The following is a 24,282-nucleotide window of genomic DNA, read 5'->3' on the forward strand; positions in this document are numbered from 1 at the left end:
ATGCACTCACATGCAAGATGTGAAAAAGGGGTTCTTGTGGAGACGTCATATATTGTTTTAATTACGATTTTTGCCACATTGTCCGCCAGTTTTCTGTCGGTAACAATCCATCTCTTCATCTGTGTATTGGTAATTAGAGGTAAAGTTCCAGTAGTGATCGCAATACAATAGAAGTTATTCAATTCAATGCTTAATCTTTTTTGTGACATCACACTCCGCCACCCACAAAAAAAATACAAACAGGCTCTATTTTTATTTACGAACATCTTTTTTAATAGCACTGCACATTGATAGGCTACACAGACGGACAGCAAGAGACACTGAGGTGGGAGGGGGGCATATTCGGGATGGGGTAGTGTCTGGAGGGCTGGGTGGGAAGCACAGGTTGTACCTTCACTGAAAAGAAAATATCAGGTGGAAGCAATAAAATAGAATAGTTATGGAAAAAGAGTGTGAAAGACAGCGATGCCACGTTTATGTACAATTGTCGGTATCACAACCAATGTGCTTCCCTATGCTTTTTCTCTGCGATTCCTATATTGACAAATTCTTAAATTACAACATTATTACACACAAAAAGTAAGACACAGGCATCAAGCCAGATATCATCCTCACGTCAACTACTAGTATTATTATTCCTACTGTTTTCTTGATGCTGGAATAGGCAATGAACAAAAACAGGGAAATGACCATCTGCTCCCTCTTCGAGTGTGCTGAAACGTGGCTGCAATTATAATGAAAATAATTCATTCCAACAATAATAGTCATCAATAACATTTCTCAGTGTATGTACATAAATTTCATTACAATCAATAAAGTCAAAACTGCCCAAGCTGAGTTGACATTCCGGGGACAGCAGAGGGAGGATAGCGGTGAAGTGCGTGTGTGTGTGTGTGTGTGTGTGCGCGCGCGCACGTGCGTGGTTTACAGACATTCCAGACGTCAATTTGAGAAGCATGAGAGCAGTGATTCCGAACCGTGAGAGATCATCGTGAGTATTGCTGAAGATAGGAGCAGTTTGTGGTTGATTGATAAAATATCATGACCAGCTCAAGATGTAGGCGGAGGAGTAATGGGACCTCACAAATAATTAGGAGAATTGAATGGTCCGACCCTAGTGAGGATTAAGCGGTTCGGAAAATGGATGGGTGGATGAATGGTATTTTTTTTCCAAGTCAAAGATAAATTATGATGTAAAAGAATTGAAAGATAAAATTCATTGTGAAAATAATGAGAGAAAAAAAGATGACAAGTTGTAATTTGGTAAGGAAAGGTAATTGTTGTTCAAATACAGACATAAATGGAAAAAATCTTTTCAAAATATTACAGCTTTACTAATCTAAACTTGTATTTTTTCTTGTTACCATTTTATTCTTGTAAAATGACCCATCATTTTTGAATATGACCACTTTATTCTCATAAAATGACAGCAACTTCCTTAAAATTGCAAGTTTTCATTTAACATGACCACTTTATTCTCATAAAATGAGAATTTTCTCATAAAGTTGGGATGTCTTATATGACCACTCATACTCTCATAAAATAAAAATCTTGTAAAGTGAAGTAAATTTTCTGGTAAAATTGTCCCCAGCATAATTTTAACCACTTCCTAACTGAAGGCTTTTCGTCATTGTATTCTGACCATTCTCATAAACGTACAATTATTTTTTTCCAACTATTTTGGCAGAATTCGCCAAATCTTATGACACGATTGCGATCGTCTCCCTTATTCTTTGGAGCGTGTCCCTATTTCTCCTCGGCTGATGAAAGTCTCGCAAAAAACAAAAAGTTCATCGCGGAATGTATCGAGGGGGACTGGCAAAGTCGGAGGAGACAGCTTGTGCGCAGACCTCGTGGCTCGGGCCTAATAAGTTGTGCGTGCGTGTCGGCATGTGGAGAGCGGGGGCCTTTGCCTTCTCATTCGAGCAAGGGTCCCATTGTGTGTTCAAGAACAAAAGAAAATACAATCAAGTGTTGTTTTTCAGCCTCGTTCATCCAGCATCACACTATACAGACACGTTGTTGTTGTTATTATGATTATGTGACGTGGAACGGACGCACCACAAATTGTTTGCGTGGCTCAGGCAGATCAATTACATGGAGTGTATACATTGTGCCGCTGAACATCGAAGTGGAGGACCGACCGCCCGCCGTCACATATGGCGTCGTGTGGCTGCGTATTACATCGAATGTGTTGTGCGTCGTGGTTTTGTATTTTTTTTTTTTGTAGGTATACATTCCATACATGACGGTAAAAGTGTTGGTTACCGTGAGAACCGGTGCAGGCGGGGTTTTACATGCAGCTCAGTAGCGACGGGCGTTGCCGTCCCGGACCTCCTTCTTGAAAATGATCCGCTGGTCGTCGCTGGCGTTGTCGGGCGACTCGGCCACCTCCTCCTCCTCCTCTTCTTCTTCCTCCTCACCATCTCCCTCCGTGTCAGCGGACATGCCCATGCGAGACTCGTAGGACTGGGGTGACAGCAGAGGTGGCAAAAGTGGTCACAGTCTGTACTCACAGAAAAGTGTCGCAAGTTCAGAGATTTAAACATATTTCAAGGAAGAATTTATGAAGGGACTAAGATATCTGGAGAAAATTTGGATTTAGTGAGGAGTAAAAATTAAACACATAAAGAAATAAATAATCAAAGAAATTGTTGCAAATTAAAAAAACAACAACAACTATAATTTCCATAAAAATTTCAATTGCGACAACAGCTTTCAGCTGTTGGTGGCAAAAGTACTCATGCTCTGTACTTAGGTGCAACTATAGATACATTACATGTGTTTAAAAAAGTTCTGTACTGAAGTAAAAAGTAGAAATTAATGTTGACTCTCAATTAGTTATTATAGTGGTTTTGATACCTTGGCATAAATAAATAAATAAAATAGTTTGCTGCTTTTATTTACTTAGTTCGTACTGAGAAGAAGAAAACATAATGACATGAAATCTCACATGCCATTTAAGAGCTAGCTAGCTTTCTGGTTTTATCATTCACGGGGACTGAAAAAAGCAGTGAAACAAAACGAGGCCTCTGAACTCTGAAGACTCGGGACAATTAGTTGAACCCAGAGTTCAAAGTAAACATGGTGGAGCAGCATTTAGCTGTTATGCTGCACACGAATGGAATAAGATGCCAATGGAAGTGAAGTCAGCGCCAAGCGTAAACGCTTTTACACCCAGGTTGAAAACTACCCCCCCATTCATTTCATGAAGAATTTTCAAAACATTTTGCAGAGCGCGTTCTCCAAAATGTCGTACTGCCGATTAACTCTTTTTGTTTGTAAATGCTTATGACAATAAAGTACTTTCACTTCCCGACACTGGTCAACCCCACGTGACGGACGACTTTACCTCCATGGGGTTGACGATGATGGTGAGCGCGGAGTCGTCCCACTGGCCGCCGCCCTCCTTGGCCGCCTGGCGGGCCTCCTCGCTCCGGCGGTGGATGGAGCGGATTCGGTAAATGCCCAGGATCACCATGACGACCAGAAAAGCCACGCACACCATGATGATGATGGTGGCGGCCCCGGGGACCACTGACAAACAAAATGAATAATCACACTCAGGCTCTGAAGGGGTATCGGATGTAGACACCGGTCTTGTTGAACACACAACGTTATGACCACTCCCACAATCTAAATATGATAATCTAGTTAGAAAAAAAAAGCCTTTATAAACATAACAATGCTCCACTGTGATCGACACTGTCAGGGAGAGATCAATGAAACAATACAGGGAGGGCCTCCTCAGTTGTGGCATCATCCCCCAATATTCCACTCCTGAATATATCCCCCCCATCGCAACCCTTAGCATAATCTACAAAGTCAAATGATTCAATTGACGAGTCACCTGAGTTGCGATGTAGACTGGGCAAGGCGTGTCCAGCGAGCTCGCCTGCGTGTTGATGGAGAAACTGTTGCTGGGAGGCCATCAAGTGGGATGGGTGATACATACTGTCCAAGGAGTGGAGGAAGTTGACCTAAGAGAGGAAAGAACAAATTCGCTAATGGACGCTCCCAAAAGGACAGGGATCTTCGACAAAAGTTTTCCTTTGAGCTCTCCGCACCTCCAGAGTCAACTCATTGCTGGTGTATCTGCCGTTCATCTCTGAGCAGGACAGACGGAAGCGTCGCTCGAAGCGGGACGAGCTCCCGGACAGTCGGTAGCGGACTGAGCGAAGGACGTCCTCGTATACGGAGATGGATTCAGCACCTGAAGGCCCAGAGACAAAGAGAAGAAGGGGTGTGGGTCAATGGGAGTGGACTGAAGCATAAAAACGCCCCAGATAGCATCATGCCCCAAGTGGACCCGGAAAAGAACGGGATCTTCTGGGAAGTGAACTTGCGATATGAAAGCAGAAAGAACGAACTCCTTGTTGACTCAGCGATCCCTTTCAAATATCCAAATGAACTGACTCCAACCAGTTTTGAAATGAATCCAACTGAGAGATGGTCTCAGTTCAAGTCACTTCAAGTCTTCCAATTGGTGTGCTTAACCTGTGCGATGTCACATTACCTTCTTTGGATTGAGAGAGGCTCCAGCAGACCTGGATTCGAGGTTGAGCAGAAACTGAAGTGGATCCCCTTGTCATGTGAACGCTGAAATGATTTAGCCAGCCTTTCTGTGGGTTTACTTCTATGGCGTTTCATCTTGATCCATATATATATTTTTTTGGAGACGTGAACCCACCAACCAAATTCAGACTGGTACGAAATGAGCAGAACAGTCTCATTTTAGTTTGCTAGTTTTTGAAGTGGTTCGCTTAACCTGCGCAATGTGAACACGCTGTACTCCAGATTTCGCTTTGCTTTATATTTCTTCGGTATTGCTATTTTTGAAACAAATGTGGACCTAAACACGAACGAGATCCAATACCGGTAATTGTAATTCCCTTTCTACTGGTTTACGCTTGAAGGCGTTTTCACTTTGATCTCCTTCAATCACCCAAACAACTCAAAGAAACAAATTCCGATTTTTGTCATGTATGTAAACACTCCAGCTGAATTCAGGGCCGCTTCAAAAGCGATCTACATCTCACTTTGCCTTGTAATGCGAGAACCAAAGTGGACCAGAGCACCAAAGTGGATCCCTTTGCGATGCGAATGCAAAAATGGCCCATCAAAAACGGTTTCAAAAGACGTCGATTGTTTGAATGACCTGTGATGGCGATGTAAGCCGTCGTGTTGATGATATCCAAGCCCCGCTCTCGCACGACCTCCATATCGACCAGAAGCTCCTCCCGCTCCAGATCCAGCTCCTCGCCCAGAGGTTGAACCTCACAGCCGTCCAAAGTGTGTGCCACGGCATCGGACATCAGCGCTGCAAAATTGGTGACGATTACAAAAGCCCTGTTTCAACATCAAGTACGGTTCGGTTCCGTTCCCATGTCGTCCCACTTTCCAACCCAATTTTGTTCGGGTACGAGCCACACGTTGGCAAGAGAAACAAATGCATCCTACCCCCAACGGAAGGATAACGACTGATTCACTCCACAGATGATTGTCTGTTGGACTCACCGCCACCTTCCATCCCCTGCGCAGCCGTGTTGACAGCATGAGTCAGCGAACAGACGATCCGTAACTCGGGGAATAAGGCGACGCCCCGGGTGGCCTCGAACTCGGGAGCGGGGCGAGCCAGATGCGGGCCGACCCCGGACAGAGAGATCTGAGGAGCATCCGGCTGGAGGACCACCAGGTAGCCTTCCAGCGGCTTCAGGGACAGACAGCTCTCCTCGCTGAAACATCTGCAAGGAGGCGAGAAGCAGACCGTGGGCCAAAAAGAGCTGAAACGCAAATGGGAAAAAAGGGCTGCCGTGCCAGATTTTGATGACCATCCCTACTTCTTTAGCCAGCAGATACATTTCACCTGAATCAAAAGCCCCTTGGGGTGTTGCTGCCAAGCTGTGGCCTCCATTTTGCCTCAGTTGTAACAGAAATGATTGGCAAAATGCTTGAGAAATAATCAGCTAGCTCATTGACTTTCATGACCATCCTGACTTCTTTAGCCAGCAAATAAGTTGGGCTTGAATGAACAAGCTGCCTCAAACTCTTTTTTTGCCACCAACAAGTATGAGTTGACTACCGTATTTTCACGACTATAAGGCGCCATTAAAAGTCTAAAATTTTCTCCAAAATGGACAGGACGCCTTATGAGGCGGAGCGTCTTGTCTATGCGCTGAGTTCCAAAACCTGACTGAAAGCCGACACGCTGTTTATATAGAGAAAAGGCGGAAGTGACTGTGGACAGGCATGCGGCAAAGAAGTCGGCCAATCAGTGAAGGGTGGGCGTGTATATATACATATATGGAGAGAAAGAGAGAGAAAAGGCAGACGTGAGTGACAGGCATGCGGGGAAGCAGGCCGCCAATGAGTGAAGGGTGGGCGTGTAAGTGGACGCTAAAGCGACGCTACAAGCAGGTACCAACACCTGTATAGAGTGTGGCTATGTGCATTGTTGCAAAACAACTTCGGTTTTGGTTTCTAAGAACCCCCGAAAATAAATTCTACAAAGAGACACGCCTACGAAGCTCAGTTCAAACTTCAAGCCATCGGTTATGCTTTTGGCATGCGTGCCCATCTCACAGCAGCGGTGAAAAACCAAGTCAAGCAAATGAACTCTGAGCTTGCCGTTATTACCGGAGGCTTGACTAAAGAACTCCAACCGCTGGACATCGGCATCAACCGGGCGTTCAAAGTAAAGTTGCGAGCGGCATGGGAACAATGAATGATCGATGGCAAACACAACTTTACAAAGAGTGAGAGGCAGCGCCGGGCGAGTTACGCCACAATTTGCGAATGGATTGTGGCTGCTTGGACGAACGTGTCTGCTTGCACTGTTGTTCGAGTTTTTGGCAAAGCCGGCATCATTTCTGTGGAGCCACATGGCAATGAGAGTGACTGACAACGAAAGGGAACACGGCGTTTTTGATGGATTACCGGTACTTGCACAATTGTTCAATTCTGATGCAGAGGATGAGGAGTTTGATGGATTTCTGGGTGATGATTGATCGAAAAACGTGAGTACATTGTACGATGGCTAAATAAAATACAACGGAACTCCGTTTTGCTTCGTTGCCTTTTTAAAAACGTGTTTTTAGCTTGTATCTGTATGTCTTGGCATGCTACCGTATGCTACAAGCTAACGTGTTTTTAGCGTGCGCGCATGCATGCCGTATGTTTAAACTGGCGTATGTTTTACCACTTTAAAATCGCGCCCAATAATACAGTGCGTTTTGTCTATGTGTAAAATACAGAAATAGCACCCATTAATGAGACTGCGCCCAACCATACGGTGCGTCGAATGGTCGTGAAAATACGGTAATTGATTTTTATGGCCACACCCACTTCTCCAGCCAGCAAATCAGTTGAGCCTGAATCAACAGTGCAATGCGTCCCCCCTGCCCCCTTCGAAATCTCACTGACAAAATATTGAGGAAACGACTCAGTGACTTATTGAGTTTTAAGAGCATTTGTTATCAAAACGGTCCTAATCATTCACGCTTCCTTAGCCAGAAAACGAGTTCAGCCTGAATCAACAACACTCCAATTTTTTTCCTCTCCATCTCAACAAAATGTCTTGGAAACAGTTCCTGAACAAATAAATGTAATGTTCTGCCCATCCACACAGTCAAACAGCCGCAATCCTTTCCACTTTTCGAGCGGGCACTTCGCTCAAAACCGACTCAACAGCTCCCTCTGCCGATTGCTGCCAACTAGCGCATACAGATCAATAATCGCCTTTGATTCCAGGAGACGCACGCTCTTGTTGTCAAATACTTGGAGCATAAAATGTTGTCCTACGAATGCCAGCTATTTATTCATTTGCGTTACAAGTGGGCACGGCGGTATTGGAGTGTGGATTAAGCACAACGCGTGTGAATGCGCGCGTTACGTTTCCACTACCAGAGTGAGCAGCTGCTTCTATCGGCTTCTACAGAAGGGCTTGCTGTTCCGCCATCTGGGTGACTTCCTGGCCGCAAATCAATCTAATCTTCACGCACGCAATAAAATGAGAAGGGGGGTGGGTGGCTGATATCAAGAAAAAAGAAAAGCCACGGCTCACTTGAGCTGAAGCTAAAACAATTTCTCCGTGACCTTGAATCGCTGGGACGGAAGCCTTCCAGCACAAACGTGTGGCCTGGAAACCATCCATCCATGTTCTAGAGGGCGCGCCCTCATTAGGCTCCCGAGTGAGCTGGAGCCTATGCCAACTGACGCAGGCCGCCCCGGACTGGTCGCCAGCCAATCGCAGGGGAGCTCATTTTAAGTTTCGAGAACAATGCGATCTGCGCCTTGAGTTTGATGTGATCTTCCTTGTCAGCAGCCTACTTTTTTTTTCCCCCCCTGGCTCTCTCTCGAGCTGTGGCATAAATATAAATGTAAATACGCAGCTCACCGCATCCATGCACTGGACTGCACTAATCTGAAGGGGAATTAATATTTTACCAGCTAAAAGAGACGGACGGCTAAAGCCAGAGAGAAAGTTGTGTCGGTGTGGAGCAGGCTGGAGCGCTGACCACGAGACAAAAGACTGCCAGCGTTCTACTGGACAGTTAAGCCCTTTCGTCACCCTACGAAAGGCGCTGATGACACTGGTCAACACAGTTTGAACTTTTTTTTTTTTCCCCACCAAAGATGGAACCAGATACGTGTGATGTGCAAAAATAGAATTTAAAAAAACGACAGTTAAGCAAATATTTAGTATTCATGACTCAAGTTAGGAATGGCTGTAGAATGATTATTTTATTCGCAACTCTTGATGGAATTAATATTGTTCAGTCTTGGCCCGCACGTTCAAAAAATTCAGTCCAAATTCATGACACGTGTGCGAAGGGACTTGGCTAAAACATGACACTGTTTGCATCAACAGTTATCCAGCACGAGTGCAAGATGCAAGGAGCTAGCTCACGATGCCTACACGCTGAAAACGCACCTTCCCTTCCGATAGCGGTGTGGCTGCTTTAAAGTGCCTTGTTGCGCAGGGAGAGAGATTTTCGTTCTCGGCTTGGGAGCCAGCGCGTGAACTGGGGCTCCTTTAGAGTGCCTCATTGTGAGTGCACGCACGATATGGGAAGGAGCAGGGCGAGGGAATTTTATTTATTTTTGGAACAAGTTCACCTTCACAGCCGGAACTTTAGGCTGACGTGACCGCTTGAGAGCGCCTTGCTCTCAGCGCGCGACAACCCGGTCAGCGATCTTCCGGCCACGAAGGCTTAAAGCGGATTTATATTTGCTGTTTAAACATGAATCGTTATGTGTAGGCATGAGATTGACACTTGAGCCGGGCGTCTTTTTTGCGCATTCTAGCTCTTTAAGGCCAAATTTGAAATCTGCTTGATGAAAGAAACAGTCCCCTTTGCTAATACAGTTTACGTTACCTTCGGCAGCTAAGTTGATTTTAAAGGCCCCGGACACACTGGCAACAGATAGAGGCTGAAATCTGATTGGACGGGGGAAAAAAAAAAAAAAAAAAAAGTACAGCCAAGCGAAACACTACATTACAAAGAGAATAGACCGGGGGCAATAAGTACAACTTCATGGAGCAAATATAATTTAGGTTGCGAATGTTATGCCGTCTGCCCGGTGCGCCAGTGTTTAGCGGGTCGACCTCACAGTGCAGAGGTCGTGGGTTTGATCCCAGCTCCGGCCTCCCTGTGTGGAGTTTGCATGTTCTCCCTGTGCCTGCGTGGGTTTTCTCTGGGTACTCTGATTTCCTCCCACATTTCAAAAACATGCGTGGCAGGCTGACTGAACACTCGAAATTGTCCCTAGGTGTAAGTGTGAGCACAGATGGTTGTTTGTCTGTGTGTGCCCTGCGATTGGCTGGCAACCGGTTCAGGGTGTCCCCCCCCGCCTACTGCCCGAAGATGGCTGGGATAGGGTCCAGCACCCCCCCCCCCCCCCCCCCGCGACCCTTGCGACGATAAAGCGGATCAGAAAATGGATGGATGGATGTTATGGCGTGCCAGAATTGTTCTTCTTGGCCAGTTGTGTTCAACACAAAAAACATCTACCTCCCACTTCCAGCTTCTATTGCTCACACGTTGTTTCCTACTGCAATGCTGAAAGTGCTCGGTATTCACAAGAGCTTCTTTGCACGATTTGAAAAGGTGATGGCGTGGCCATCGGCTGCTGCCAATTGAATTACCCGGCTTTGCAGAAGCTGAATAAATGAGCGCGCGTGCAACGCTGCGGCTTGCCAAGAAGAGCGCAGGTGACTTTTGGGCTGAAGCGAGCAAACGGGAGATAAGATACTTGCTTATCTCCACACGATTATTCCTCCTAATCAGCGGCGAGGCAAGGTTCATGTTTGATGTGCTCAATGTCGAAGGGAGAGGAGGAGGAGGCGTTCACAGGCCCTCGGAGTGACACGCTATGCGACAACTATAAAACATTTCACTTTCACGGTTTACATCATGAAGGCGCATCCCCTCAGCTTGACGTCATTGTCAAGTCTTTTCCAGAAGCTTGGCAGCCGCTCTCCGTTTCTGGCTCGAGTGTGTTAGTGCAAATGAAATAACTGCGTCCGCATCGCTGTTTCGCCGGCGATAAGACGCGGCGAGGGATCTGTGTAGGTACCTGAGAGAGGTGGTAAGTTTAAGGGGTCGCACTCCAGGCGTGGCGAAGCGGAGGGAGTTCCGGTAGGTCACCTGCTGCACGGCGCGGTTGAAACTCTCAATGTCGTCCCCCTCCAGCACTAATACTGACTGGCTGGGGTTCACGTGTACCTGAAAACATCAAACAGCAGGGGAGGAAATTGCTTCAAAGCAAGCCACACGCTCCGCACTGCTCCTGAGTGCCGCCGGCCAACAGAGCATTTTCATCATCAACAACAGTTCTGCGATGAATGTTGCTTTTTTTTTTCCCAAAACAATGCGTAATTGAAATGCACTCATTCAAATTCCCAAAAATTGTAATCAATTGAATTGTAAAAATCAAATCGTCCGAATAACACTAACATTTTACATATGCAAGACACACACACACCCTTAAATTTAAAATAATTCTAAACATGAGAACGATTGATTTTATATTTTAAAATAAACTCTCTATTTTAACACGCCATCCTCCACAACCCTGCTTTATTTACTTGCTGTTAGATTGTTATGAGGCCTAGTAGGATTCCCTGAGGCATTACCTTCATCCCAGATCCCAATGTCTCCAGGTCTCCGAAGTCCAGACCCTCCCTGCAGGCGTACAGACACTCCACCACGCTGTGAGGCTCCACGCTGCCAGGACGTACCGTCACTCCGGACAACAGGCCGTGGTAACCTCCTGCATATTTCACTGACATCACACAAAATGCATCACCACCACACCAAACCAGAGAGCATATGAGAGACTCCAAATGACCTCTCTCTCACGCATGCAACTGAAACGCTCTCATGCACAGTCCTTACTCTTAAATCATACTGTAATGATCTCACGGGATATCCGAAACTCTCTCGCTTTCACCACTGAATTGCTCTCACACAAAATACTGAACCACACACACTTGTTACTTTTTTCCAACTCATGCAAAGTCGTCACTTGCACACGGTTGAAATGCTCACACATTCACGAATGAAATACTCTCATTCACAATACCCAAAGCGCTCCTAGAAAAGTTTTTGTAGCACTGATACAAACTACTGAATCACTCTCATTCACACTACTACTGTAGTGAAAGACTCATCCTCACTACGAAAAAGGCTCTCACTCAGATTTTTTTCATTCTCACAAACTTCTGAAATGCTCTCACTGTTTTTTTTTCTTGCATGAAGTACATAAACACTCAATTAATACGCTCACTTACAGGATTGAAAGGCTCTCACACGCTATGAAGAGCTGTCAGTCAAACTACTGCACACTATCACACACCACTGAAACACTCACACACACTACAGATTTTTTTTCCACTCAAAACACGAGAGAAATGGTCTCCGACACACACACTCCCGATTTGTTTTTTCATGCATGTACAATACTGAAATTTCTCACACACATTACGAATATATCTTACACAATTATGAATTTCTTTCACATACACGCACGACTGAAAGGCTGTCACAAGTAATTCTGAAAAGGTCTCACGGCCACATTTTTTTTTCCTCTGCTCACACACATTACTGAATATTTTTGCTCATATACACTGCTAAAAACGCATGCCATGCGAAAGGATTTCAGTTGCGCGTGTGAGAGGTAACTCTGAATGGCGTCCCTGACGGTCCATTGAATCTTTTCTTTACCTTGTGGGATAATGTTGTTCACTATTTCCCTCTGCTTGTCCTCCGACTCTGCAGCGAATAGCAATGGGGGCAAGAAAAAAAAGAAACAAACACTCATCAAAAAATAGGAAGACGATGCCAGGTGACGCCTGAACGGGCCACAGAGTGACAGGAAGGAATGGAAAAAATGAGCAATGCAGAAACAAAAAATGCAGACAATCACATGCACCATTTACGTGCACAGGATTGAAATTCAAGAAAAGGTACCAGTGTATTTGTTATTTTCGTTTTGTTTTTTGTACACACCCAAAATTCCATGTCCAAAGTGATTCGTTTTTGTTTCGATGTCACGCAAGGAACACACCAACTTGTCTTATTAGATCTGAAAGGTGTCTTTTGTCGAAATATATGAGGGACTTTGCCAGCCAATCACAAACACAGACGAGAATTTACACTTTTCATCTATGGCCAGTTTTATCAGCCTTAACATGCCTGTTTTTTAAATAATTGCCGTCAGTGTTTAAAAGACTGTTGTGAAAATGCCTCCTTGGTAAGTGCCCACTGGCTGACTGAAGTGGTTCAACTCGACTCTGAGGAACTAATTTTGGCATGCTTTCCATCCAACTTTGAAGTTTCCCAAAACACCATCTTCACATCTTCATCTTATCAAGCGGCTACCAGCAGCCGCTTCCACACTGTTTGTTTTTCTGTCTTGCTAATTAACAGTCATAGATTCTGAGATTTTAGCGCAGTGCTGCTTAAAAGAGGTCCGATAGCTGCCTGGCCATCGTGCTGCTCCGCCAAGCTAAATAATTGATGACTGCGTTATATTATTAGCCCTCAAAGACGCAAAAACACATCAGCTCAATCATAAGCGAGCAAAAGCATGTAAAACCTCCCGGGGGAACAGGCCAGCGCGCTTGATGAAAAGTTCTGACGCCGTGATTTACATCCGCGGTCCCCAACCGCTGTGCCGCAACTTGGCCACACGATGAGATTGAAGAATAAATATTTGATCGATCATCAGAGTCTGAATTTGGTACGTTTCAACCTGGCCGGTTGCAAAATTAATTTTCATTCATCGGCGGGGCGGCTCTCACCCCAGCAGGCGCCGATGAACATCCTCTGACGAGGGGCCGGGTTGGGCAGGGCGCCGTTGTCGTGGATGAGAGCGGGGTCAAAGGTCACGCCGTCCACATACAGGGTCACTGAAGGGAACTGGACGCTGAGTGACAGGTGGTGCCACTCGCTGTCGCACACCTGGCGAACACACGGCATAATCAATCAGTGGTTCGGGATGACACGGAGTCGATATTTCATCGCTAGCAAACCGCCAACGGCTGTTGATTATTTTTTTAAACACTGTAGGGGGGCTGTTAAGTACAATATTATGATCAATTAGATGATTGGTTTCGCCTGTGTCAAACGCAAGGCCCGGGGGCCAGATCCGGTCCGTCACATCCTTTCAGGTGGCCCGCGAAAGCAAATCAAACACGGCAACTCCCATTGCTTGCTAAAATATGTACCAAAATCTTGTCATATCTTGTCATGTGTCATACTTTTAACAGTAAAATACTAATCAAATAATGAATAGATCCTCTTAAATGATCGCCAATGACGTTTGTCATCGGTATAGCGGGTGGGGGAGTAGAAGGTCACAAGCTATCAGACAAAGACAAAAGGATCTGAACAAATCTTATTTTATCTCTGTATCAGCTTGAATGTAATCCTACTCAATCTGTCTGGGGCGGTAAACCTCAGTCAAATCACAATCAGTAAACCCTTCACTCTCCCACCCCGTCCAGGCGGGCGGACATGTTGGCCTTATGCACACGTTTGCTGTGTGCGTGACCATTAACCCAACAGCTTGATGTGAACATGAAGAGCAACCCACACGCCTCAGCCAGTACCTGCTCCAGTTTCCACAAGAACTTGACGGGCCGTGCAGCCGACACGTCAGGCCAGTAGAAGAGAGAGAGGCGGCAGCCGTGCACGGAGAGTGAATAGTGAGAGAACGAGTCATCTGAGGAGAAGAAGACGCAATTAATTGGAACTTTTAAACTGACTTTTCTACGGATTTCTTACATTTCATTTGAATCTCTCTTTTTTAGGGGCCAATATTCAAAAAGGATTCACACGGCAGCCGTGATGCTTGCTCGTTGTCTGTTTGGTTTTTTTTTTGTTTTTGTTTTTTTACCGCAGCGAAGTGTGTGGAGGTTAAGTGGCTCCCTCAAGAGCAACTTGCCCGCTGAGGCCACAAACAAGCACACGCTGAACAACGGTGGTGATAATTCACTGGAGGTTTGCGCTCTGAAGTAACGTCCAAGTAAGGCCAATTTGCCAACAACAATGTCAAAAATCCATCTTGAGGAGCTTCAAACTTTGGACCATTCTGCTTTTAGCAGTTGATTTTGCGCAACAATATCGCTTTCGGTAGGCCTAAAAAGCAGGATTGAAGGGCTTGCCATTCTGCGTGATCATCACCAAAAACTCGGTTCATCTGAAATACTGTACTTCCCGTTGACAATCTTATTCTTAAGTCAAATTGATCGTGTCAGACTAGTGTACGCACATCTAGTGGCTGACAGTGGAATTACATTCAAAATCAACATTATGCAGAACAAAATCCCCACCTCCCAAAAATATGAGTAACAGCAGGACCACAGTACCGGAAAACGCGAGGGAAGGTGTATACTGTGCACATATCAACGATGAAGCCAATTTCTTTCAGCATTTTTGCTCCCTTAGGATCAAAGTCAGCAAAGACCGAATTATCAGAAGAGCAATTCCCACACACTTTCGTACAAGACATTATCAAGTGTCCTATGGGAAATCATCCATTTTCAATTTAATGGTCATCAAATTACGACCAAATTTTAAAAAATAATGTTTTTTCCCTGTTTCTCATGTTGATTACATCTCTCACATTCAACCAATGTTTGTTGTTGTTGAAAGCGAGCAAAGCGTATTTTTAAAAATGTTATCATTAGCTAATTTTGAATTTTTTGTTTGTTTTTCTTTTTTGGGTTACTCAGTTTAACACGTTCAAAAATCTGTGGGAACATGTTTTCATATCATAAAAGTCGAGCCAATGCTAGCTCGCGTTGCTTATTTATCTTCGATAAAACGGTCAAATTTTGGGATAATGGGACACATTTATATACATTCTGTTCCCTAATTTATAGGATGTTGGAAATGAAAGCATGGTATTGATCCAAATTAGGATTATTTCTGTGTCATTGTAAGGTACAGTAGTTCAAATGATGCGATTGATCATAACTCACCATTCTTGACAGTGCTACACACAATGGTCTCCTCTTCCTTGCGACTCGTTTTAGACTGAGCAGCAGCCGGCTGGACGTTGGTGCCCCACCTGCGCATCCACAGCTGCAGGGTGAAATGGTCGCCGGACAGCCCCGAGACAACCGCGTCCGGCACCACCGCCACGTGGTTGGACCCATTGAAGGAGAACACCAGAGAGGAATCCGAGGAAGGTAGAGTGGGAAGCGCCGACGTCCAGTTGGCGGCGGGCGATGGAGGTGGGAGGAGGTCGACCTCACCTCGAACAGCGCCTGGTTAAGGTGGAGCCAACAAATCAGTCAACACAAGGCGGGGAACTTGAGTCACATGACTTGACTCGAGTCAGATTTTAGTCACCGATTTCATCTCACTATAAAACCCCAAAGCTAGGGTTTTTTTAACTTCGCGGTTAAGACAACCAATAACTAGTCAAACATTAACTCAGCTTCATGTCAATAATGCGTTCATTTCAGAAGATAAGAAACAATAAAGAAAACTGATTTGATTGTGAATGTGTCAGTACAGCTAACTAACTAAACTACAGATCGCAGTAATGCTACATGCTAATAGTGAAAAGTAGCTCATGTATGAATACTGTACGTTGTGGCTGAGTATGTCAGAGAAACATAACAACTACAACATTAAACGTCAGCGTCACTATAAGACCCACAGAGACAGGAAAGCAATGTTAACTTGCCAACCTAAGTGTAACGAACTGATCGCCAATCAACCAAGGTTGATGGCAGAGAATGAAGCAATAGAATATCAAGACTGGCTTTGGAACCTTGAAGAAAAATGATGTAATTGTGAATGTTTTTGTGAGTACAGCTAACTAGCGCAAGTAGTTACGAATAGCATTAATATTACAACGCAATGGAGATGAGTGAACAGTGGCTAATGTGATCATATACTGTATGTTTGTTGTGACTAAGTGAATGATGCATGATGATGAGAGACACAATAGCTATGAAATCTAACTTTATTGTCACGATAAAGCCACAAGGATCGGTAAGCTTTTATTAACTTCAGTTTGGCTAGCTAATAGCTCGTGAAACATTCACCACCCATACGCTTCATGTCGGTTATGCATTTAGTTGGAAAGATAATAAAGTAAGACGATAGAATAATTTAAAAAATGATTTTATGGATGTCTTGGTACAGGTAGCGCAAGTACATAAAGTGTTGGCGCTACATGCTCAATGATGAGTGAAAAGTGGCTAATGTGCTGAGGCTATTGGACTTGTTCAACCCAAGCAATAACTTGACTTACTTTAAATTTAACAGGGACTCAATTTGACTTGCTTGATTTTTGTCACAGTAGTTTGAGACGTACTCGGAACTTGAAAGGTAAGACTTGAGACTTTCTTATGACCGCCACAGACAGTATGTCAGTTGAGACATACGTACCGCAAAGTCGCCGCACGGACCGGTCAGAGTAGCTGTCTCGGTCGCAGCCCTTTCCGATGTGGCCGGTCTGAAGCTCTACAGTGGCCTGGATGTTCCAGACGGTCTCCTCGCAAGTCTCCAGATGCAAACTGGGGAAGAGCGGGATGCTACCCGAGCCAGGTGTGTACTCCACGCGCTTGGTCCAACCTGAAACACAATCCAATCAGAGATGCTGACTCAGGGCTCATCGCTTAGGTGAAATTGTTGAAAATAATGAAATGCTGACTTTCAGAAGAAAACAAAAATTCTATGAGGCGAATTTGAAAAAAAGAAACAGTCTCGCTGCTCATATAATTTCCGTCAGCCAGCACAGCTGATTCTGACATTCCCTGGGCAGATTAACTTGACAGGGCAGTGTTTAAAGTCTGAAATCTGTCTGTCTGAAAAAAAAAATGTAATCCACATAGACGTACCGGAAGCAATGCAGACCAAAGAAACACAGTTTCATTGAACTAATAATAGAATTTGAATTGTGCAGGTCAGTCCTTCTGATAATGTTTAAGCGAGCAGAGGACCTGACTGCCCACTTCTGTAAGAATGACCTGGAATTATGATGAAAGCAGCCGCATTTCTAAAAACTTGCTCTTTGTCAGCCTCCGCCGCCTTCAACGCAAACTGACTCACATCGCCAACCAGCCCACGTCGATCCCAACCCACGGTGATGTTATCCACCGCTGAAAATGACGCAAAAGGGGCGAGGGAGCGAGTTACCCATCCAGCCGGGCCTGCAGGACGGCTTGACCGTGACCACCACCTGAGCGTCGGCCTGAGCGCGGTTCTTGCCGCAATCGAAAGCGGTCACCCAGAAGGTGTGAACGTGCTGACGCTTGGAGTCCAGCGGCTCCGTGTTCTTGATGTTACCTAGGCGATGCAAAGAGTGGGATAAAAAAAAGAACGATGATAATGAGAAAAATAAGAAAGCGCAGACCTCCCTCCTTGACACGCAACACTTTTTGCCCATTCTTAAATAACAGGCTTTTGCTGCGTGAAAAGATCAAAAGAAGTGATGTTCACGTGAAATGCTGTAACGTGAAGGAACCAGGGCACAAAAGAAGAACAGCGGCGTCGGGACACGGGGTCTCTGGCCACCCGGCAAATTGTGCAGAGTCACAGTGAGGTAGCCATACTCCCTTCTCCCTGCTTTGTGCAAAAACAGCAGGCGCTCACCGTCTGTCAGTCAACCAGCTGGGCGGCGGTTGCGGTAACAAGAAAAAGGACGTGAGGGAATAGACGGAGAGAGCACCTGAACAGCTGCTGCGGTGAAATTCACAACAATAGTCCGCCCACGCTAAGTCTATTTTTACAGTTGTGGCTTAAGACCCGGCAGGGGAAGGAAGACGATGCAATTGATTGAAATATTTTCAATTAAACAGCCTCGTGGATGTGGCGAGCATATGCCGTTTAGTTTCATTGGCCAATGGGGCAGTTACGATCGATACTTTTGGACGCAAAATGTTCGAGACGCGACTCCAGAGATCTGATTTGTTTGTCTCACCATCGTTGTCAATAGCAAAGGGCACGTTGGGAGTGATGATGTCGTAGAAACAAATCTGGCTGTACTGTGGGGAGCAGTCGGCATCGAGAGCCTCCGCACGCACGATGCGGTCGAAGAGCCGCCCCTCTGGGACTGAGGCCTCGTAGCGACGCTCCACGAACACGGGGGGGAACTCGTTGACGTCGTTGACCCGCACGTGTACTGTGGCCCTGACGAGGCAAGGAGAGTTGTTCGATGGAAAGGGGGCGGGGCCGGACGTGCGCCGGCTCTCGGCATGATCGCGCTCACTTGTGGGATTTCTTGCCGTTGACGCCGTCGGGCCCCTCGCCGCAGTCGTAGGCCTGGATGGTAAAGCTGTGCTCCCGCTGGCTCTCGCAGTCCAGCGGCTCCTTGGAACGCACCAGACCCTCGCCGGTAGAGCGGTCCAGGACCACCGCTTCAAACTGCACCGAACCAGAACCCGAGGGGCCGTTGTGGACCCGGAAACCACAAATTTCCCCTGAGAATGGGTGGGAGCACAACAAAGTAAATAAGGTATAATGCGAAAGAATGAGGCTGTCTTCGATATAGAACAGAATGAGCTCGACACGCAATCCAAACGACTGGAATATCGGATCCAAGTTTTCTCTCTTTGTGAGTGATACAAACCTATTTTATTTTCTCAATTAACATTGGAGCCCACCACGGTTATTTCAAGAGCCAGGATGCACGCATGATCGAGCAGCTGACTGCTGCTGCCAGGACAGCTTCAATTACACTACGCTGCTCTAAAAATAGACGCCTCGCCTGGCAAATTCATACGTCCTAAAACGGGGATGGTGGAAATACAGCAATGCGATGACGGGGTCTTGTGATGTCTCACAATAAATTAAGTGCAATAAAGAATTTGTTGATTGGCGTGAGTAGTGTTGGGCGTTACCGGCGTAGTGCAGCGGAGCGTCTTTATCCAAAGCGAAGAGCGGCGGGTTGAGAAGGACCGTGTTGTCGTTCTCCATCACAATGCCCTGGTACTCCGTCTCGATCCATGGCTTGTGCTTATTGGCTGTAAAGACCAAACAAGCAATATGTAATATATGAACAAGCAGAATACAGTGTCACCTTTCAAGTTCATGCTTGTGAATGCTCTCTTTCATCCAAGTCATTCCATCCCAGTCCATTCTGACGGCATTTTACAGTATACTTAACAGTAGTTTTCAAGTTGCAGGGGTTTTACTTGTAATGAAAAGGAGGCATTTTTTGTGGGGATGTTAGACAAAGCAGGTTACTATTTGAGGACATACGGTACACTGACTCAGCCCGCTTCACTTCTCCTTGTCCGGTTTCCGTCTCGTAATACAAAACTCCGATGAAACGTCCACTTTTTAATCACACACTCATCTCTGGCACCGCCATCAATCAGCCCGCCTGAGCTCCACAATATCCTACCGAAAGGACAAAAACGCCCCGGGTTTTCGGAGAATAATAACCTTTTAATTGCCAATTCATTATTCATCCTTGTGCTGGATGTTCAGCGTGAAAGGATCAAAGGCCAAGTTAATGAGAAGAAGCGGGGATTGTTCCGCGCCGTGGCAAAGCCAAGCCGTCTCCTCCCTGGCTTTGCCTTTTTAGTCCCGCAGCTCTTTGGAAATCAGGAGCACAGAAACGCTCGTCTGGAAAGAAGCTATCCACACGTCAGCTCTTTAGACTAACTATCAATCTAGATATCTTACCTAGCCAACTTACCTTCCTACTTCGAAGGTTGCAATTTGGAGAGGAAAAAAAACACCGTTCCAAAATTCGCCTTTTGTCTCTGCGCACGTACTTTTCAGTTTGCCAGACATTGAACGTGGCCTAAATGCTAATATTTATCACAGCACAGTCGGCGTTTCACGAAATAAAACGCGCACATAGCTCGCTTGCCCGACACCCTCATAATCAAAACAGGAACAAACCCAAGTTAATATTGTGTTCCTGGCTTTTTCTTTGCTTGTTTATCACTTCCTGGACAGCCAATCGGAGTGTTCATTTAGTCACTGGCGGCCGACTGACGCCATTTTTCCACGTTGAATCAAGCGAAAATGGCTCACCTATCGACGGCTCGTTCATTCGAAGAAGCACAATGACGGAAATGACAGGCTTAATAAATTAATGCATTCATGTGGACGATTTCAATTGTTTTATTACACAGTTTCACTCCGTGAACCAGTAACATCTTTTTATGGAGGGAATATATTTTGCGAATAAATAGCAACAAGCACAAAACAGAGCACCAACAAAAACGTACACAATTCATTATATTGTGCACACATATTTTTTTTAAAATCGCAATTACGTTATTTTCCAAAATTGTTCAGCTCGAGTAAACTAGTTACCTTGCGTCCCTACCTCTATTTTCCCCACCTAATGACAGAACTTAGCCTTCCCACTCACCTACCATAGCAACCTAATTAACCACTCTCGCAACTTTTACCATACCAAGCTACCTTTTCTCCCCCACCTTCCTACTTGCCTCACCCACCCCCATCACTACCTATACCTCACCGACGTCTTTAGAGCTACTCCTCAACACAACAACATACCTTAACTACATGCTACCAAACTAGCTAGCTACCAAAATGTTTGGCACACGCCAATCGCATCCCGTCTGGCATCCAAGAATTGTAATTGCGCACGTCTCCAGGGAATGACAAACAGTAGATTGACTCTCTCACGCTGCTTCAACAAAATATGAGGAACGGCTCAGTGTTATGCAGTGCAAACAACAATAATAAACACATTGCTAAATGTTACATCAAAAATAAGCATTACTTCCTTAGTAGGTTCATCCACCTATCCATTTTCAACACCGCTTATCCTGAAGTGGGTCGCGAGAGTTGCTGGAACCTTTCCCAGTTCACTTTGGATAAAAGGCGGACAAACCTCTGAACTGGTCGCCAGTCATTCACAGGGCACATATACTGTATATATACCATACCTGTCAACGTTTCGGAGCGCCAACCTGTATAAACTACCAAAAACATCCTTATACAGAGCAAAAAATCCTTATAACATACCAAATTATTTTATATGTCAAAATAACGGCAGAAAAAACCCCACGAAATTTTCAATGATATTTATTGTCGAGCTCCATAATACAATGTCTGGTTAATGTCTAATCATCATTGTACTTAGTGGCATTACTGTGTTCAGAGTTGTATTCCTGCGTTACTTTTTTCACCAAATTTGCAGAATCCGTATGATTTGTGCGATACGGCCATATACGTAAGATTCAGCACAAAATCCGTATGAACTATGGCTAAACCGTATGAGTTGACAGGTATGATATAAACACCCACATTCATAGAGGGGGAACGGATCCCACATTGCTTCCACACAAGTGAGCCAAGTGTACCACCATCAGCGACTCGCCTTGTAAATTCTTGTACCGGATATGATTAGATTGCATATGGTAGCAATGTGTATGTATGCATTACTTCTTGTTTAAAATCCCGCTGGGGACTAAATGAAGGCACAATTAACCAGTCCGGCCGCGTCTGCTCCTCCTTACCCACACTCTGTTTTTGGTTATTTATCTCCCTCAGCGTCACGCCTCCACCCTCCTCCTTCCATGTCGCATTAATCTGAGCATCAGGCACGCGGATTACATTCCGGATTACAGATTGAGAGGCATTCCATCGTTCTGTCTCCCTTGGCACCGGTCAATTCTCTAGCTCGCCACGACATGCCTGGCGTTTGGCACGCACGCGCACGTCTTCGTAGCCCCCCCTCACCTGATCTCACATCCTCCGCCTCCCTCCTCGTCTGCGTCTTTTTCGGCCATGTCTCCCTCTCCTCCTGTCAATGCTCCTTCTCTGCCGTCCCTCCCGTACTCCTTTGCCTTCATCATGTTCCCTGTCTTTTGCACACTACCCCCCACACCCCCACCCCCTTCTCAGATGATCTTTGGAGAACAGACTTAGAATAGGAGGGGATGGTAAATTTGACATTACGGGAAGGTACAGAGTCATGCAGATGACAGATAGTTGCCGAAATCATGCCTGCCTGTTTGTTATGCACAATGATAATACAGTATGGCTGCATGGATGGGCAACCTAAGGCCTGTGTGTCATACGCGGCCTCTCGAGAGAATTTGATTGGCCCGCCGTGCAAATCAAAAAACAAATACAACCTCAGTGGAACTGTTATGTAGAAAAACACACGGAACCTATAAATGATCAATATCACATGAACAATGAACACAATGAACAATATTCACCCCCACTTTGGTATAGGGGTACCTAATATTTTGACAACCTTTGATGTAATAATACTAATAATAATAATCAAAGTAGTCAGTGGTTAACACACACTGCCCAGTTAAAATCTTTCTGACAGTGTCGATCAAAACTCATCATCATTGTAAAGCCTTCAATTCTGTACTGGGTCCTCTCAGATGTACCTAATACAGTGGGAGGGCATCTAAAACAAGCAACACACCAACAACGACAACAACAACAACACAACACGTCAACATTAGCAATCAATATCGATCCGGATGAGTAACTGACCTTTGTTGCCATTGGCAACGGATGTCAAGCAAAGGAAGAGGAAGGAGAGACATTTCATTTTGTCCATCTGGGGGAGCAAAGGTGTAGAGAAAGGGGGAGGGGGGTGGGTGGGCGCATGCAACAACAAGTCATTAGCACTCCTGAAGTAGAGACACAGAGGTTAAACAAAAAAAGAAACCATGCAGGAACAAACATATTGATTGTCAATGCACAAACCAAATAAAATGATTGATATGGGAAGGTTTGCTTTGTAACACTGTCGCTGCTTTATACACACACACACACACACAACACCTCTGGAGAGATTTGGACGGGAGTGGTATTTTGGCAATATTTCATGTGGTGCAAATGCATTGTGTAAATGACGATAGTTGGATTTGGGAATGGTGTGGCCAGTAGTGTACAGTATTATTAAAATATATGCCGTATCTAAATAGCCAAATGAAAGAAACTGCTCATTTTCGCAATGGTCTCACTTTGTGTCTATTTACACGTGTGTCACTTCCATAAATGGGCAAAACTGCGCCCGTGAGGGTGTCAAGTGGGTGTTTTCTTGCCTTTTAATTGTGGTTTGGCAGCAGCATGTGGCCCTTACTGAAAAAGGACTCCTCAGGGGAGGATGGTATGGAATGAGGGATGATGAGGGTGGTGGGTTGCGGGCGCTCAAATCCAATCTGCTACACTCCCACTCAATAAGCGACATTCTACACATTATCATACCGTACACAGATATTCACGTCCGGAAGGCCCTGGACGTGACAATGCATGTGTTCCCACTTGCAATGCGACACGACTGCGTGACAGTGACACAGATGAGGCTTCAATAATGGCTGCCCAGTTAAAGTCAGGTGAAATGTCGCAGCAACCACGATCTCGATGAGGATCATGACGGTGAAGAAGTGGTGACGTTACCGTGTCGGCTGCAGCAGCGATGCCCGCTCGGTACCCACAGCCTCCTCTATTTTTTTTTTTTTAGCCTCGCAGCATCCGCCTTTACGCCCCTGCCTCTTCCCCGAGCACACGTCCTCGTACTCGGTTTAGAGCGGTCCCGAAGCTCCCGGTGATAGTTGATGGAGCTGGTTGGTTGGGGAGGGGGGGAGGAAAACCCCCAAGACGATTCGGTGTGTAACTGGAGCAATGCCCTTGCTTTCTCGTCTGTGGAGAAGGAGAGATTGAGTGGGAATGTTACGGTGGCGTCCCCACTCCAGCTCCTCCCCTCCCTCGGCGTACGTTAACCCGCCCACACTGCGTCCTTCTCCGGCTACGTCCTCCTTCAGCACCTTGGTGGCACACTGGTGCTCAGGTTTTT

General features: G+C 45.6%; 1 protein-coding gene across 2 annotated transcripts; it reads right to left on the bottom strand.

Moving 5' to 3' along the window:
• Positions 1-240: 240 nt before the first annotated feature.
• On the bottom strand, positions 241-24,155 carry clstn3 (calsyntenin 3). 2 transcript variants are annotated; one of them, XM_086113490.1, is made up of 19 exons: positions 23,886-24,155; positions 22,974-23,040; positions 19,367-19,489; positions 18,736-18,946; positions 18,448-18,656; positions 17,664-17,813; positions 16,914-17,099; positions 15,491-15,778; positions 14,117-14,229; positions 13,307-13,466; positions 12,228-12,275; positions 11,138-11,286; positions 10,579-10,727; positions 5,518-5,744; positions 5,159-5,320; positions 4,068-4,213; positions 3,851-3,980; positions 3,353-3,537; positions 241-2,469 (listed from the first exon to the last, which is right to left on the bottom strand). In XM_086113490.1, the coding sequence occupies exons 2-19, from the start codon at positions 23,038-23,040 to the stop codon at positions 2,305-2,307; spliced, it is 2,868 nt and encodes a 955-aa protein (XP_085969616.1). In that variant the 5' UTR covers positions 23,886-24,155; the 3' UTR covers positions 241-2,304. The 2 variants fall into 2 exon arrangements, with proteins under 2 accessions (XP_085969616.1, XP_085969617.1); XM_086113491.1 differs by lacking the exon at positions 22,974-23,040.
• Positions 24,156-24,282: the final 127 nt, after the last annotated feature.

The sequence above is a fragment of the Hippocampus guttulatus genome, chromosome 6, assembly GCF_054856545.1.
Source record: "Hippocampus guttulatus isolate MCC_2025c chromosome 6, RoL_Hgut_1.0, whole genome shotgun sequence".
Classification (NCBI taxonomy): domain Eukaryota; kingdom Metazoa; phylum Chordata; class Actinopteri; order Syngnathiformes; family Syngnathidae; genus Hippocampus; species Hippocampus guttulatus.